Source organism: Sarcophilus harrisii, chromosome 2, assembly GCF_902635505.1.
Source record: "Sarcophilus harrisii chromosome 2, mSarHar1.11, whole genome shotgun sequence".
In the NCBI taxonomy this organism is placed as follows: domain Eukaryota; kingdom Metazoa; phylum Chordata; class Mammalia; order Dasyuromorphia; family Dasyuridae; genus Sarcophilus; species Sarcophilus harrisii.
In genome coordinates this window covers 55,244,401-55,258,580 of record NC_045427.1, presented here as the reverse complement: position 1 = coordinate 55,258,580, position 14,180 = coordinate 55,244,401, and the positions used below count along the sequence as shown (strand labels likewise).

The 14,180-nt window shown below is 40.4% G+C and overlaps 1 protein-coding gene across 2 annotated transcripts in view; it reads right to left on the bottom strand.

Annotated features, from left to right (window-relative positions):
• The window catches only part of SMPD3 (sphingomyelin phosphodiesterase 3), a 255,911-nt gene that overhangs the window by 13,939 nt on the left and 227,792 nt on the right, over positions 1-14,180 (bottom strand). For both annotated transcript variants that reach the window (XM_003758442.3, XM_031950214.1), the window contains exon 5: positions 4,978-5,053. In XM_003758442.3, coding sequence (XP_003758490.1) covers positions 4,978-5,053 — 76 coding nt within the window. The remainder of the gene's footprint in view (positions 1-4,977; positions 5,054-14,180) is intronic.

Here is a 14,180-nt window from a genome sequence, read left to right as displayed (position 1 = left end):
CTCCTTCCAAAGAGACTTTTACTTATTACTGACCATTTCTGTTTCAAGTCTACCTAATTGTACTGTCTTGCTCACATCCTTTGGACCTAGCCGTCATGCCCCAAGTCCAGGTAATGTTGCATCCTCTAAAACCTCTGAACAGGTTTCTGCTTAATTTTTAGAGGGGCTTCTAGACAGTTAGAAGTAGAGGCTTTCTTATTCTCCAAAAGGCTGGACTTGCCTGGGGCCACTGGCCAGTGAGGAGAGGAGCCTCAGATAAATATCCCCCTACCATCCTTGTAGCATCATCATAACGCTGGTGAGGGGAAGGGCTCAGAATCAGAACCAACGATCGTCAAGGGAACCCTGAAACGGAAATGCTGGCAGCCTAGAACCTGGGCTGGAAATGACAGGCCTGAGTACGTAGCTCTTGGAGACCACGTGAAGCTAAGAGATTAAATGGTGAGACCTTTGTTCTGGCTTTGAAGCGGTCTCTCTATACAGGGACAGATATCCATCCTGCCACATTTTAAACTCTGGTCTGGCTCTGATGATGTCTTCTTTGTGGGCTGTGAATTCTCCTTTCCTTAGCTATCGGGACCCATTGACTTCATATTGATTGATACTTGACTAGTCGACTATTAAAGCCTATGAGGCTTTAATAAAGGGAAACTAGAGAAATAGAGATCCTTGACCTAAGAGATGCAGATAAAACAAACAAAAAAAACCCAAACCCAAATGTTAAAAAATTGTCTTAACATGTAATTGGGGAAAAATAAAATAAATTGGAAAAAAAAGAAAATATAGGTCATAGATAAAATAAATATTAAGAAGAGAAAGAGAGACAGAGACAGAGACAGAGAAAAAAGAAAGAGACAGAGGAGACAGAAATAGAAGAGAGAGAGGAGAGAGGGAGATGCAAATAAAAGAGGGCCTATAGGGACTCAGATTTTATTCCCTGGAAAGAGCCTTGCATATTTGCAAGACTTCTCCAGGGAACAGTGGCCAGTGAGAGAAAGAGCCACATTGTTTAAGAGGGGAGATAAGGACACAGATGAGGTGTTCCTGGACCTGACATCTTGGAGAGAGGAATCCTTGGAGAACCTGAGTTCCAAGGTCAAGTGAGATCAGAAGCTGAGAAGTAACAAGGGGCAGAACCACAACATGGAGACCTAAGGCTGAACTGTGGCTTCTTTTAGTTCTGTGAACTGTGTGGATTGTGAAGGTCTTTGGAAAGGTCTAGGAATGGCCTAGGGATTTCCCAAATAGCAAGGGTCCTCTGCGTAGTTCTGTGAGTCTGGAGGCCTGAGACTTCTAGGGGAGATGAGATTCACCATAAGAACTGAGAGTGATTCCTAGGGCATCCCCCCTTTTTGGAGCCTGCTCATGGTACTGTGAATATAAAGGGCAGGACAGCTCTGTGGGCTACCTGACAGAGAGAGAGAGGGCTGACTTGACAAGTTGTAGGATGAGGTAGGAGATCTTTATGCTTTGTTTGTGTGAAATTTTTTTTTTTAGGTTAGGTAGAATCTGTCCTGTGGTTGATTTACCATTAGCCCGAGTGTAAGCAGGGGAACTGAGGACCCTTTTGACTTTTCTGTAGGGACCTAGACATGTTACATTTTGATATTTTTAGCAAACTCTGGGATTGGGGCTGAGCTAGAAAGAACAATGGGTGAGATGCTATCAAGATTGAGTCCAGTCTGCATGAAGTGAGGGCTCTGGTTTTGGCCTCTAGAAAAACTTCCTAGTTTATGACATGAAACTAAAATTTGATAATTTTGTATTAATAATCCTATTCTTAAAAAAAAAACCTAGCATCAGGTTGGGGAGGAGGATCACTATAGTTCTAAGACTAAATATAATTTAAAATGGAAGGGAAATGATGCCATTGAAATATTGTAAGTAATTTCTGATTTTGTCCTGCATCTCCCCTTTTCTTTCCTGGGCCTCGTGCACCAACAGCAACATTTAAGATGATCTTTCTAAGTGTTAAAAGCAGGTCTAAAAATAGACCTTCACTGCTTTGGGCAAAATGAATGTAAGTATGCTCTGTGAAGTTATAAGACGGCAAAAATCCTGCTTCTAAGAGGGCGGTTCTGATGCTGAGACCAGCGGCAAGCTCCCTGCACCGCCTGGGAGGGCTCAGGTGCTGCCATCCCTCCTACCAGATCCCAGGACGTGAAAGGGAGTCTCTCTGTCTTGCCCATAATGGGAGAAACTTGTGTTTGTAAAACGAGTGAGGTTTTAGAAGCTGCTCAAAACTAGTTCTTGACAGTAAATTAATGACTTTACTGCCCAAGTCCCCTAAAGAGTCACAGTTCTTCAGGGTGAGTAATGATTTTGAGAACTAAATCCACTGGGAAAAGAAATGACAATCTTGTACCTTCCTCAGCAGCCCAAGCCAACCTCATGTCAACCTAACACTTGGTCTTCGTACTTTACTGTAGGGACTTTACCATAGCTGATTTAACTCTCAATCATATTAAACTGAAAGTTGTCTTTGAGAGTATATAATTTGCCCAAACAAAGCCAAGCCTATATCTGGCTTTGGATAGAGTAGTAGTTGAAGTAGTGGAAATATTTTTAAACAGAACAAACAATATTTTTAAACAGAGCATAAGCTTGCTAACAATTTATGCTACAATTGGCAGCCAGGAACCAGGCCAAGAATTTGGACCAACTCCAGCTGCTGGTTCTTCTAGCAGGCTCTTTCCAAGCAAGGACTTTTTCCCCAAGCTCCAAAGAGGAAGACCACTCCCCAACCCAGTGCCCGTCAGGGCCCCCGATCCTCCTTAGGGTCAAAGGACTTAGCAAGGAAGAGCCTGTGGAGACCATTTAGTCCAACAGCCTTCATTGTACACGGGAGGAAACAGAGATGGAAAGTGCCTCCTTTTCAGGTAGTAAGTAGCAGAGGGTGATTTCTGTCTTGGGTCCTCTGAGGTTGTCCTATACAATGGGGATTTTTCTTTTTAGGGTAAAGTTCTGTGAAATTTATATTTATAACTATTTATATAGTTATTACATAGGCATACCTGATCTTTTGGATTTTTTGATTTTCTCCCAGGCACAAGTAAACTGTTCTAAGGATTTAACTTTTCAATGGCAAAGTTTAAAGGGAGAATGCAAGTGACAGTTTTATGACTGCCGAGGGGAGGCAGCATGGTACAACGGACTGAATACTAGGTTTTAGAATCACAAACCCTGATTCTTTTGGGATGCTGATTCTGTCTTCCAATATAGTCACATCCTCCCAGCTTCATGCACAAATATACAAAAGTCTGTGGATGACACGAAACTAGAGACGCTGTGCTAGAGTGGACGAGGGCCACAATGAAGTCGGGAAGACCTGAGTTCAAATACTGGGTCTGGTGCTTTGTGCTGGTGTGACCCTGTGCAAATCATCTCACTCCTTTGTATTTCAGGCACTTCCTAGCATTTCTCTGTTGAGTCATAGATGCTTCGTAATCCATGTTGGTGGAAGGAATTATTGTACTGGGAATTAACCAGTGTAATGAAATCATTGTGTGTGTGTGTGTGTGGCTTGGAAGGATTTTGAATATGCTGGAAGACAGAATCTGTATTCCAGAAGATCTTTACAGGTTAGAATTTTGGGCTAAAATAAATGGGATGAAATTTCATATTTATAAATGTATAGGCTTTTACTCAACTACACAACCAAAAGAATGAAAGGGATTCTAGGAAATAGCTCATATGAAGAAGACTTGGGGGGCTTTATTAGGCTGAAAGTTTAATGGCCAGTAGGAGGGCCGCCAGAAAAGCATCTGTGATCTTAGGTTCCTTTACTAGAAAGCGAGTGTCTAGAATGAGGGAGCTTAGAGCATTCTTGTTCTCAGCCTTTCTCAGATCACATCTGGAGAATGGATGATTCTTGAGCTTCTTTTTATCCTAAAGCTTCTGTAGTGGGATTTATTAGTGGGAATGGTGAGCCCCTGGCAGAAACAAGAAAGAAATCCTAGGAAAAGTAGGAATCAGAGAGTCTGGGTTCACATTCTGGCCCTGCCTTTTGGGAATTCCCTTGAGGGAATTATCTAATTCTTCTTAGACTTCACCTGCAAAATCAAGGGTTTAGACCAGCTGACCTCTAAAATCCCTTCTAGCTCCAACTCTGTGAATCCAGCGGGACCGTCTAAAATGAAGCTTACTGGACGCCAGCTTCCATCGCTGTCAGTTCTGGGGTGAGGATAGGACATGTGGCTCTCTTGCCATCCAAGGAAAGTCACTCTCCTCCCAGGCTACTCTTGTGTTCGGTGCCACTTAGGAACATTCCTGAGGCAAGGATCGCTTCAGGCTTCTTGTCGGGGGAATAGAAACCAAGGGGGAAGGGAAGCTGTCCATTCTTTGTGTAGAAGATGGGTTTGTGGTCCCTGCCCAAATTCTCTGGTTGACCCTTTCAGTTCTGCCCCTCTGCCCGTAGACTTTTTTTTTCCCCCATTGACTTTCGATACCAAGTGTCACTGAGACTGTACACCATAGCAGTATCATAGAATATCAGCAAATTCTGCCTCCTTCAAGGAAGAGCAGCATTTGCCGGATAACCTGGGAATCGTGACAGCTGTCTCTCCTGGAACAATGGGCAGACGTGTGTGGGAAGTGAGAGCTTCCTTGTCTGCCGTGTTCTTTGGGGTGGAGAGCTATTAGGGAGGGACTCTGAGAATGCAGGCACTCCAGTGTTCTTTGCAGTTTGAGACTGTGCAGCCTTCTGCTTTGCCCGTGTTCTGACTAGCTGGGCCCGGAGGAGGGAGAGTGGTGTATGCAAATGCTTGATTATATGACAACGTGCAATTGTCTTGCTTCCAACAAAGTGGGAGGGCATTTTTTCAAAGCTATTTTTGTGTTTGTGAGCGCATGAATTGTTTTGCTCTTGTCTCCTGTGCCCTGATGCAAGCAGGTGGGGATAGTCTTTTCTCTCCCTCTATGCGGTAAAGTGTTACCTAGCTCAGAAACCTGAGAATTAAGGAATAAGTAATTCCATACCTCCTTCAGCTTGCAAGTGGGTGCAGGAAATATATCCCACGATTCTTTGGTCCTGAGGTGTACATCCCACTTGTACCTGAGAAGAAAAGAAGGGGAAAGGGACATAATTAATTAGAGGTAGGAATAGTAAATTGCCAGATGTTTCCAGGATCATAGATATTCAGCACAGAATTGTTAAAATGATAAATCAGCAGAAACCATGAGACATTCCTCCAGCTTGACTTGCTTCTCTGTTGGGGGAGAAGTAAAGAATCAATAGGAACAATGATTTCTCTTTAGCTTCAGACACCCCAATTGCACAAAATGAGAACTATCTTATTAATAAGTCCCAAAAGCCACGGTAGCCTAAAAATATCTGGAAATATGTCTTTGAGATGGAAGGGGTCTTGCACAATACCTATGTAATGCATGAATATTTCTAACAAGTGGTCATCTAACCTATAAGCGAGACTCTGTTCTATTTTTGGACAATTCTATCAATTAGAAAATTTTCCCTTAAAAGCGAACCTCCTTGTATTTTCTATCCACTGATCCTAATTCTTTCTTCTGGAGCCAAAAAAAACAAACCTTCCCCCACATAACAGTTCTTCAGATATTTAAAGGCATCTTAGTCTCTAACAAGTTTTCTTTTTCTCAGATCATTTCCTCCCATTTCCCCAGTTTCTTCAGTGAACATGGCATAACTTCTATGTTCCTCATCATCTTGGTTGCTTTGCCATGCTCTCCATTTATGGATTTCCTTCCTAAAATGAAGTACCCAGAACTGAACCTGATACTCCAGAGATAAGGTCTGACCAAAGGAAAGAATAGGCAGACTCGCTGATCTGGGTTTTATGCTCTTTTTCAGGAAGCCAAAGACAGCTTTGTTATTTCGGTTGCTATGTTACAGCCACTGACTCCTATTGACCTTGTACTACTCCAAAACTCTTGGGTCTTTTCCATTCACATTGTCATCTTTGCTGCATATGCTCACAAATGGTGTTCTGAAATAAAGAACGCTTACAGCCTTGGTGCCAGACATCCAGAATATCATTTGTGTGATGGAGTTTTCCAGTTATAATGTGAATATATCACACCTCTTATGTATAAAGCCAAGAATGATGTCACCTAAAATCAGTAGAATGGTGAGATGCTGTTTCATGGAATTTTATAGTAATAAGCAACTCACATTATTTACTTTATTGTCTTACTGTGTCTTGTTTATTGTATTATATTGTTGTTTTGTTATATTGCTGTTTGAAGTCTTGAGACTTCTTTATCTTACTGTTTGTCTTGTTTATTGTATTTTTTATTTAAATTATTTTTATTTTTTCATTGCTGTTTGAAGTCTTGAGACTTCTTTATCTTATTGTTTGTCTTGTTTATTGTATTATATTGTTGTTTGAAGTCTCAAGACTTCTTTATCTTACTGTTTGTCTTGTTTATTGTATTGTTGTATTGCTGTTTGAAGTCTTGAGAAATGATGATATAAAGAAATGGGGCCGCACACATAGGTAATTTAAGTGGTTGCTTATTTGCCATAGTGTGCCAGGAGAAACTTCATCTTTTTGGAGACAATTCAGAATTATGAAATCTCGGAGTTGGAATCAATCAACAAGCATTTATTAAATGCCTACTGTGTGCCGGGCACTATGCTAGATAACAAATAGTTTTAAGTACTTAAAATTTGTCATGTGGAAGGAGAGAGGATTCTTGCTCCACTTGGCAAAACTGAGAAATGGAGGAGTTTGTCAGGAAAAACTTCCTAACAAGATGGAAGGGGATACCTTTGGAAGTAGGGGGGTCATCTTTGGAGAATACTATCATGTACTTCTTAAGTTCATTTTTCTCTGGGCTACACCCTTTCTTTAATTGATCCTCATTTGGCATGATCTCACCATCCTGGCTTACCTTTCCTAAAAGATGTGATCCAGAATCAAACACCGGACTACAGGATCTGGACTGGAAGTAGAAGACAATACAACCAACTCCCAAGTCCTGGATGTTCTCCCTCTCCCAATGCAACTCAAGAACACATTAGTGGTGAATGTGGTCATCTCCAAGTCCTGCTTCCTGCCCTTTCTCTTAATTCTTGGTACCTCCTCCCACAGACTCTCACTGATTTCTCTTTGGTGGAATTTTCCTCTCAAAGAAATGCTCCCTGATGCAGAGACCTACGGGGTTTTGAACGAATGAGAAAATGATAGCTCCCCATGCATAAGAAAAGATCCAGGCAGAGAGTCATGACAGTAGGAGAAGCCAATTGGAACGGCTGTGAGAGCCCTTCATAAACCATCACCTTCCTCCCTTTCTGGTGTTGTTACACATTTATTCCCCTCCATAGACTTCGATGCAGCGCCAGCCGCCTAGATGCTCCTTGCACAAGACAATACATCTTGTGTCTGGCATTTTCACTGTTTGTCCCTCATCTCTGAAATGCTCTCCTCAGTTTGCCCCCAGATCCTGTCTTGTTGGCACAGAGTCGTTGGCAATCTCCTCCACGCCACAGTGAGCTACTTTAGGGAAAGGAGCCAACTTCTGCCTTTCTTGTGCTTAGCATGTAGTAGGCACTTAATAAATGCTTGTGGACTTGACTTCCAGATGTCATCATGGTTAGAAAGATTGAATTTTAATGAAGGCAGAATTTGGATCAGTTTTCTTGGGATTCAGTTTGCAAATATTCCGAGAAATTTTCCATCCACAATATAACTGATAATTGGCCATCTTGCACAGCAGCCAAATTGTAAGTGATTTGCTTAAGATTGTTTTGCTAATCTTCCTGATTTTCTTCCAGCTGCAAAAGAATGCTGCTGAAACTCTGCTGAATCTTCTCTTTTTTCCCCAACATGGTTTTGCTTTTCATTTACCCCTCCGTTCTTTGTCAGTCCTTGCTCCTCATCTTGCACATATAAGGGACAAGGCATTAGGAACTGACATGGGGGAACATGCAGGAATTAGCATGTACAGTCTACCCTCCGTATCAGGAATGTAGAAACTCTGGTTTGAAGGCCAGATCTGACCTTTAATTTATTTCCATGGGCCATAGGAATATCATGTGCTTTTGTTTGTAGTTGTGGGAACAGCTAGTTTAAAAAAAAATCCTTTGCAGGAAGACCTGAAAGGCCACAAGATGGAGATATTGCTTCACCAAAGTTTCTCTAATATTTAGTTCTAGGTATTGCTTTCCCTTTCTTTGTAGAGGTCTTTGCTTTCCTTCTGGCTTTTTCTATCTCCCACCTATCATTATATCATATATTGGTGGTCATTCTGTTAATTGAAAGGCTTATATTCATTATTTTGCATTAAAAAATAAACGAATTAATTGTTTTCTATTTCTCTCAAACTGTTTCTACCTCAAAAACACCAAAATATGAAATGAAATGATTTTTTACTTAGTGGCTATTTATGGATTTTCTTCCATGTTTCAACGATCCTCCCTCACCGGAAAAATAGTTCTTTGCCTTTGCATCAAGTATAATGGGAAAAGTACTAGGTTATTAAAATGAATTTCTATATCTTCATATGACAAAGGAGACTATATTTTTTGTCATGGATCTAAAACATAAATAAAAGCTAATGATCATAATTATGAGTTCTGTTAGAAATTATCAGATTGAGTCAGTTTAAAGCAAACCTTTAAACAAAATATAACTGCAAAATCTAATTTTTTTTTTATTTAACACACATATATTAACCCCCAAAATACAGAGATCTGTGCTGGGTGTTTGTGTGTGGGGAGACTGAAAGCTTAAGTGAAACATCTTTTTTCCTCTTGAGTCATATAGAGTGACAGGTGATACAGGCAGATTTAAATATAACATACAACATCACAAAATAAGCTTGGAATGTTACAAGACTAATGCTATGCTGCTGCTTCTTCACAGTTCAAAACTTCAAAAAAGGGATGAAGAAAGAGATTTGAGGTTTTGAGCTGGGAAGCAGCAGCAGCATAACAAAAATTCTATGTTCTTCTTTATGTCTTGGGCCTTTAATCATCCCTTTATCCCATTAATTTCTAAATTCTCTTTCCTCTGGTGCCTTCCCGGCTGCCTCCGAACATTCTTAGATCTTTTCCATCCTTACTAATTCTTCAGCAGACCTTACTCTGCCTCCTAAAGCACCTATCCTGTATCTTTCCTTTTCTTCACAAACTCTGCCAAGAACTGTCTCTCTTAGTGGCTGTCCCTTCCTATCACCCATTTACTTTTCTTTCTTTTAGTAATCCAATATAAATACTTAAACTTAAAATCCTCTCATTCTAAGAATTCTTATGGAAATCCCTAGTTAATCCTTAGGGTCCTAAAATCACAGGATTTTAGTGAATTAACTCAAACTTAATGTCCCTTGTTCCTGACCTGCCTTCTTGGTGCCTTTATTTAGGGGGTCGAGCGGCCCTGGCGTGGATATTTTGCTCTTGGCTTCATTTCCTTGGCATTTCTCACATCCCACTCTACATTAAACTTCCCCTGTCAGATTGTAAATTCCTTTAAGGCAGACTCGCCCCATTTCACCTTTGCTTCCATAGCTCCCAGCACAGGGCCTTGTATATAACTGGTACTAGCCAATGTTTGTTACATTAAATTGAACTCCTAAATTTCTGCTTTTAAGCTGGTGACACTGACAGAGGATCTCGCTAAGTGATTTTGTTATGAGTTGGACTTTTGTGGCAGATTAATTTGAACTGAAATACAGTTTCTGGTGCTCTTTGTGTGCCACATGTATGGCTTTCCCACTGACAGTTCAACAGGTGCTTTGTCTCCAAAGGGTAGAGTTTCACCATCTCAAAATGACCCTAATTCTGAATGTTCTAGTCATGGCAGGATGAGCTGATTCCAAGCAACCTCTATCTTAAAATACATCTGGTTTCTCTAGTAGCCTAGTCTTTTACACTGAATTTCCAATAGTTAACATGCAAATGTCAATGAAAATTCAGTATCAAAGATGGCAATAAATGAGATTCCCATTGGACAGCCTGATATTCTGAACGTGGTAGACCTCCTGTGAATATTTGTGGAAGGACAGGAGTCCCATTGGACCAATTGGGTAGGGTGGGATGTGTACCAGAGTGCCCACATGGATGAGATCACAGACCCACTGATGTGTACAAGTCTGTGTAAAAAACAAGTAAATTTGCTATGGAAAGTGACTAACATTTCTTGCCGAGAGGAATCCCTGGAAAAGGTGCTCTGAGGTAGCACAGGGTTGGGAAAGGCTTATAATGGCACCACATGGTTTTCCTACTGGGGTCTATGAGGTTATAAGAGGGCTAGTCCCACAACATACACACTCTAGCATCCATCCTACCACGTCATTACACACACACACACACACACACACACACACACACACACGGTACCTATAAGTAACTCTATGGTTTCCAGGTGGGTTGAAAGAGATGCAATAAATCCTGCCCTTTCCCCTTACAGGATCGTTTTTCTATTAAATTTTCCACAGAAAAGCCAACTTTAGTGAAAACTCATTTATGAGGCATCAGTGGTAAACCATTCACCTGCAGAGTGGATCACAGTACTAAGGACCCGAGTTAAATAGATCTAAAAACCGTACAGGGCAGTAATGAGTAGAGGTGGCGGTCACTTTTCTTGTGCATTCAATTCTGAGCATGTGCCAAGTCCAATTTCACAGCAAGACTCAAGGCATTTTGAATGGAAGTTAAGACTGGGGTGGTGTGTTAAAATCCCTTTTTTTTGGGAACTGGCTCATTCCTACTGTATGTTTAAAGCATATTTAATATTTTGAATTTTGGTTGGATTTAAATCAACAGAAATTTATTAAGTGCCTCTATTAAGTGTGCAGAATATTCTGTTAGCAACAGGAAGAGCTACTAAGTTTATGTAAGACATCATCTGAGTCACTTGTAGGTGTGTGACTACATGTCACTCTTTTGAGGCAGTTAGGTGGCAGAGTGACAAGTGATAGACCTGGAATCAGGAAGACCTGGGTTGAAATCAGGCTTCAGACACTTCCTAGCTGTGTGATGCTGGCAAATCATTTAATCTCTATCTTCCTCAGTTTTCTCAAATGTAAAATGGGGATCATAATAGCACCAATCTCACAGGGCGCTTCTGAAGATCAAATGAGATAATATGTGTAGAGCATTTAGCAGAGTGCCCAGCACGTAGTAGGTGCTTAATGAATGTTTGTTCCTTTTCCCTTTCCTTTCCTTTCCTTTCCTTTCCTTGGAAACACCAGGATTCTAGAAGATGAAGACTACTCCTTTTGGCGTATTCAACTGATTAATGAATCACCAGAAAGAAACCAAGAAAAACTGATGACATTAGCAGCATAAAGTGTGAAGATATTGACCATTTATTGGGCTCAGGGTACATATGTATGTTTGTCAAATATCTCTGCTCTGCAAATGAGCCCGAGAACTGGAAGTTCCAAAAAGGAGTTTGGGCTTTTAAGCAGGATTAGAGAAGGGGTTTTCATTTTCATTTCAGGGAAAGACCTCAGGGACCCATTATTGAGGCCATACTAGAGAGACTAAGCCCAGTGCAACAGGTGAAGGATCCCTGCTCGACCAGAAGGTAGAATCAGTCAGTTTTAACAGATCTGGAAATATACTTCAGACAAATAGGACAGAGGGGATCTGTGAATATACTTTAGACAAATAGGACAGAGGGACAGGATAGGGTTTCTAGGCTCTCAAAACCAAAGAGACTTCCAATAAAGGAAAGGTAAATATCTGTATGGTCAAAGCAGAGTAGTCTTGTGTCCATGGTTGGAAATGGGGGGGATTAAATAGTGGACCGGGGACCATGGTGGGACTTAACAGGACAATGGTGGCTGTAGAAGACCCTGGCAAGAAGAAGCAATGTAGAAGTAGAAGGTGCCTGAAGTCTGCTCATCAGAAAAAGGAGTTGAGAAAAGAAAAAGAGACAAATACTAGATTTTACAATCAAGGTCAGCTTCTGTTTACATCTTTCTCCTGTTCTTCCTTTTAGTAAATGTCACTGGCTCCCTTTTATCTCTGAGATCAAATCTACCCTCTAATGATGGGCATTTAAAGTTCTCCACAACCTAGCCCCTTCCTGTCTTTTCAGTTCTGTTACATATAACTTCCCTTTACACAGTGGTCCAGCCATATTAGTCTAGTTGGTGATCCTCACCCGTGACGTTCTACCTCCCATTGCTGTGCCTTTATATAGGCTATCTGTCATGCTTAGTGTGCTTTCTCTTCTCATATTCATTTCTTATAATAACTGGATTCCTTCCAGACTGAGCTTAAATGCCACCTTCTGCAGGAGACCTTTTTCCAGCCCCCCTCCCCCAGATGCTAGTGCCTTCCCTCTTGCATAGATCTAGTATGTAATTATTTATGTACATATTGACTTTTCCATTAGAATGTTTGCTTCATGAGGGCAGAGAGCATTTGTACTTTTTCTTTGAATATTCAAGGCTTAGCATAGTGCCTGGCATGTAATCAGTACCTAATAAGTGCTTATTGATGGATGGATTGATTTTCCTTTTCCTTGGCAATTTCATTCACTTTCAAGACCACATCCTATTTCCTAACCTGATCTCTCTTTGGATTTCTAGACTTACACCCCCAACTGCCTTAAGGACATTTCCATCTGATAAACCAGTGGTTCTCAAAATCTGGTCCAGAGCATCCTGGGAATCTCTGAAATCCTTTCAGAGAGTCTACAAATTCATAATTAGTTTTTATTTTTAATATGATCAATATAACTATAAACCACATAAACAAAAACTCTTTGGAGAGATCCTCAATCATTTTTAATAGGATAAAGATATTGAGAACAAAAATTTGAGGACCATTGTGATAAACTATTAGGGCACTTAAATGCACCCTATCCATAAATGAATTTAGCATTTTCCCCTGAAGGAAGTTGTTTTTTCTCATGACTATCTCATATCGAAACAATTATCAAATCCTATTAGTTTTACCCTTCAAATATTTCTTACATTTCCTTCATTCTGCTCCCATTGCCTCTATTCTGGTGTAGATCCCTGTTGAAGTAGCAGGTGACACAAAACTGGGATTGATACTAAGATGTTGGATAACAGGATGCAAAATGATTTCAATAATCTAGAGTATGGGACTGCTCTAAAATGATGAAATGTGATAGAGATGAATGAAAAGTCCTACTTCTGGGGTTGTGTCATCACAATTGCACAAATACAAGACAGTGGAAGGATGGCTAAAATTTCACAGGTCTTGCAAGGTCAAGATAAATCAATCATTTATCATGGCAGCCAGAAGAGCAATTGTGAATTTAGGCAACATTTATGGAGGGAAATTATCCAGAAATGAGGGAGGGAAAAGTTGTGTATTCTGCCTTGGTCACACCATATCTGGGACATTAGACTCAGCTGAAGAAACTGAGAATTTTATGCAGTAAAGATGTGACTGTTCTCTTTAAGTATTTGAAGGATTATTATGGGGAAGAATTAGGTATTTTCTGCTTAGTCCCAGAGGGCAGAACCAAAAATGAGGGAATTATTATAAATTAAAGAGGGAATGGGAATGGTGGGAGGCAGATTTTTACCTCAAATAAAGTAGACTAGTGATTGGAACTGTCTAAGATCACAAAGGATCATGAGTTTCCTATCATTGAAGGTCTTCAAATAGAGGATGAATGGGCACTCATCTCCTATAAAAGTTTCCTATTCAGATAGAAGTTGGACAAGATGACTTCAGGAATCTTTACCAACTCTGGGATTCTATGAAAATGGAAATATGAAGCAGTTTAGTGCCAAAAGGAATGATTCCTAGGGATCTAGACCTGGACATATAATTGAGAAGGTCCTAGGAGGCATGAAGTCTCCCTTCTCAGTTTCCAGACTGGGAAGCCAACTTGACTTTAGGGCTCTAGGTATTCAGACCAGTTAGAACCCTTTATTTCATAATGTTCTCTCTTGGCTAACCTTCTGATTATCCCAAACAGGATAGATGAAGAATTCATGTGGAATATTTCAGGAAGATATACCTGCCTTCTCTGGGTATGAACACTTTTAAAGTAAGATGCCAAAAAGGTAATTTTTAAATGTTTTGTTAGTAGGAGCACATGGTTTCCAAATGCATAATGAAGTTTGATTTAGAACTCAGTGTCACCTGAATCCTCTAGCATCTGCCTCAAAAGGGAAGTTAAATATACTGCTTTTAAAGTTACAAATCCTGTTTCCTGATTTTGGTGATAGTAGCCAAGAATTGCTGGTTCTTAATGTAAGTAAAACTACAC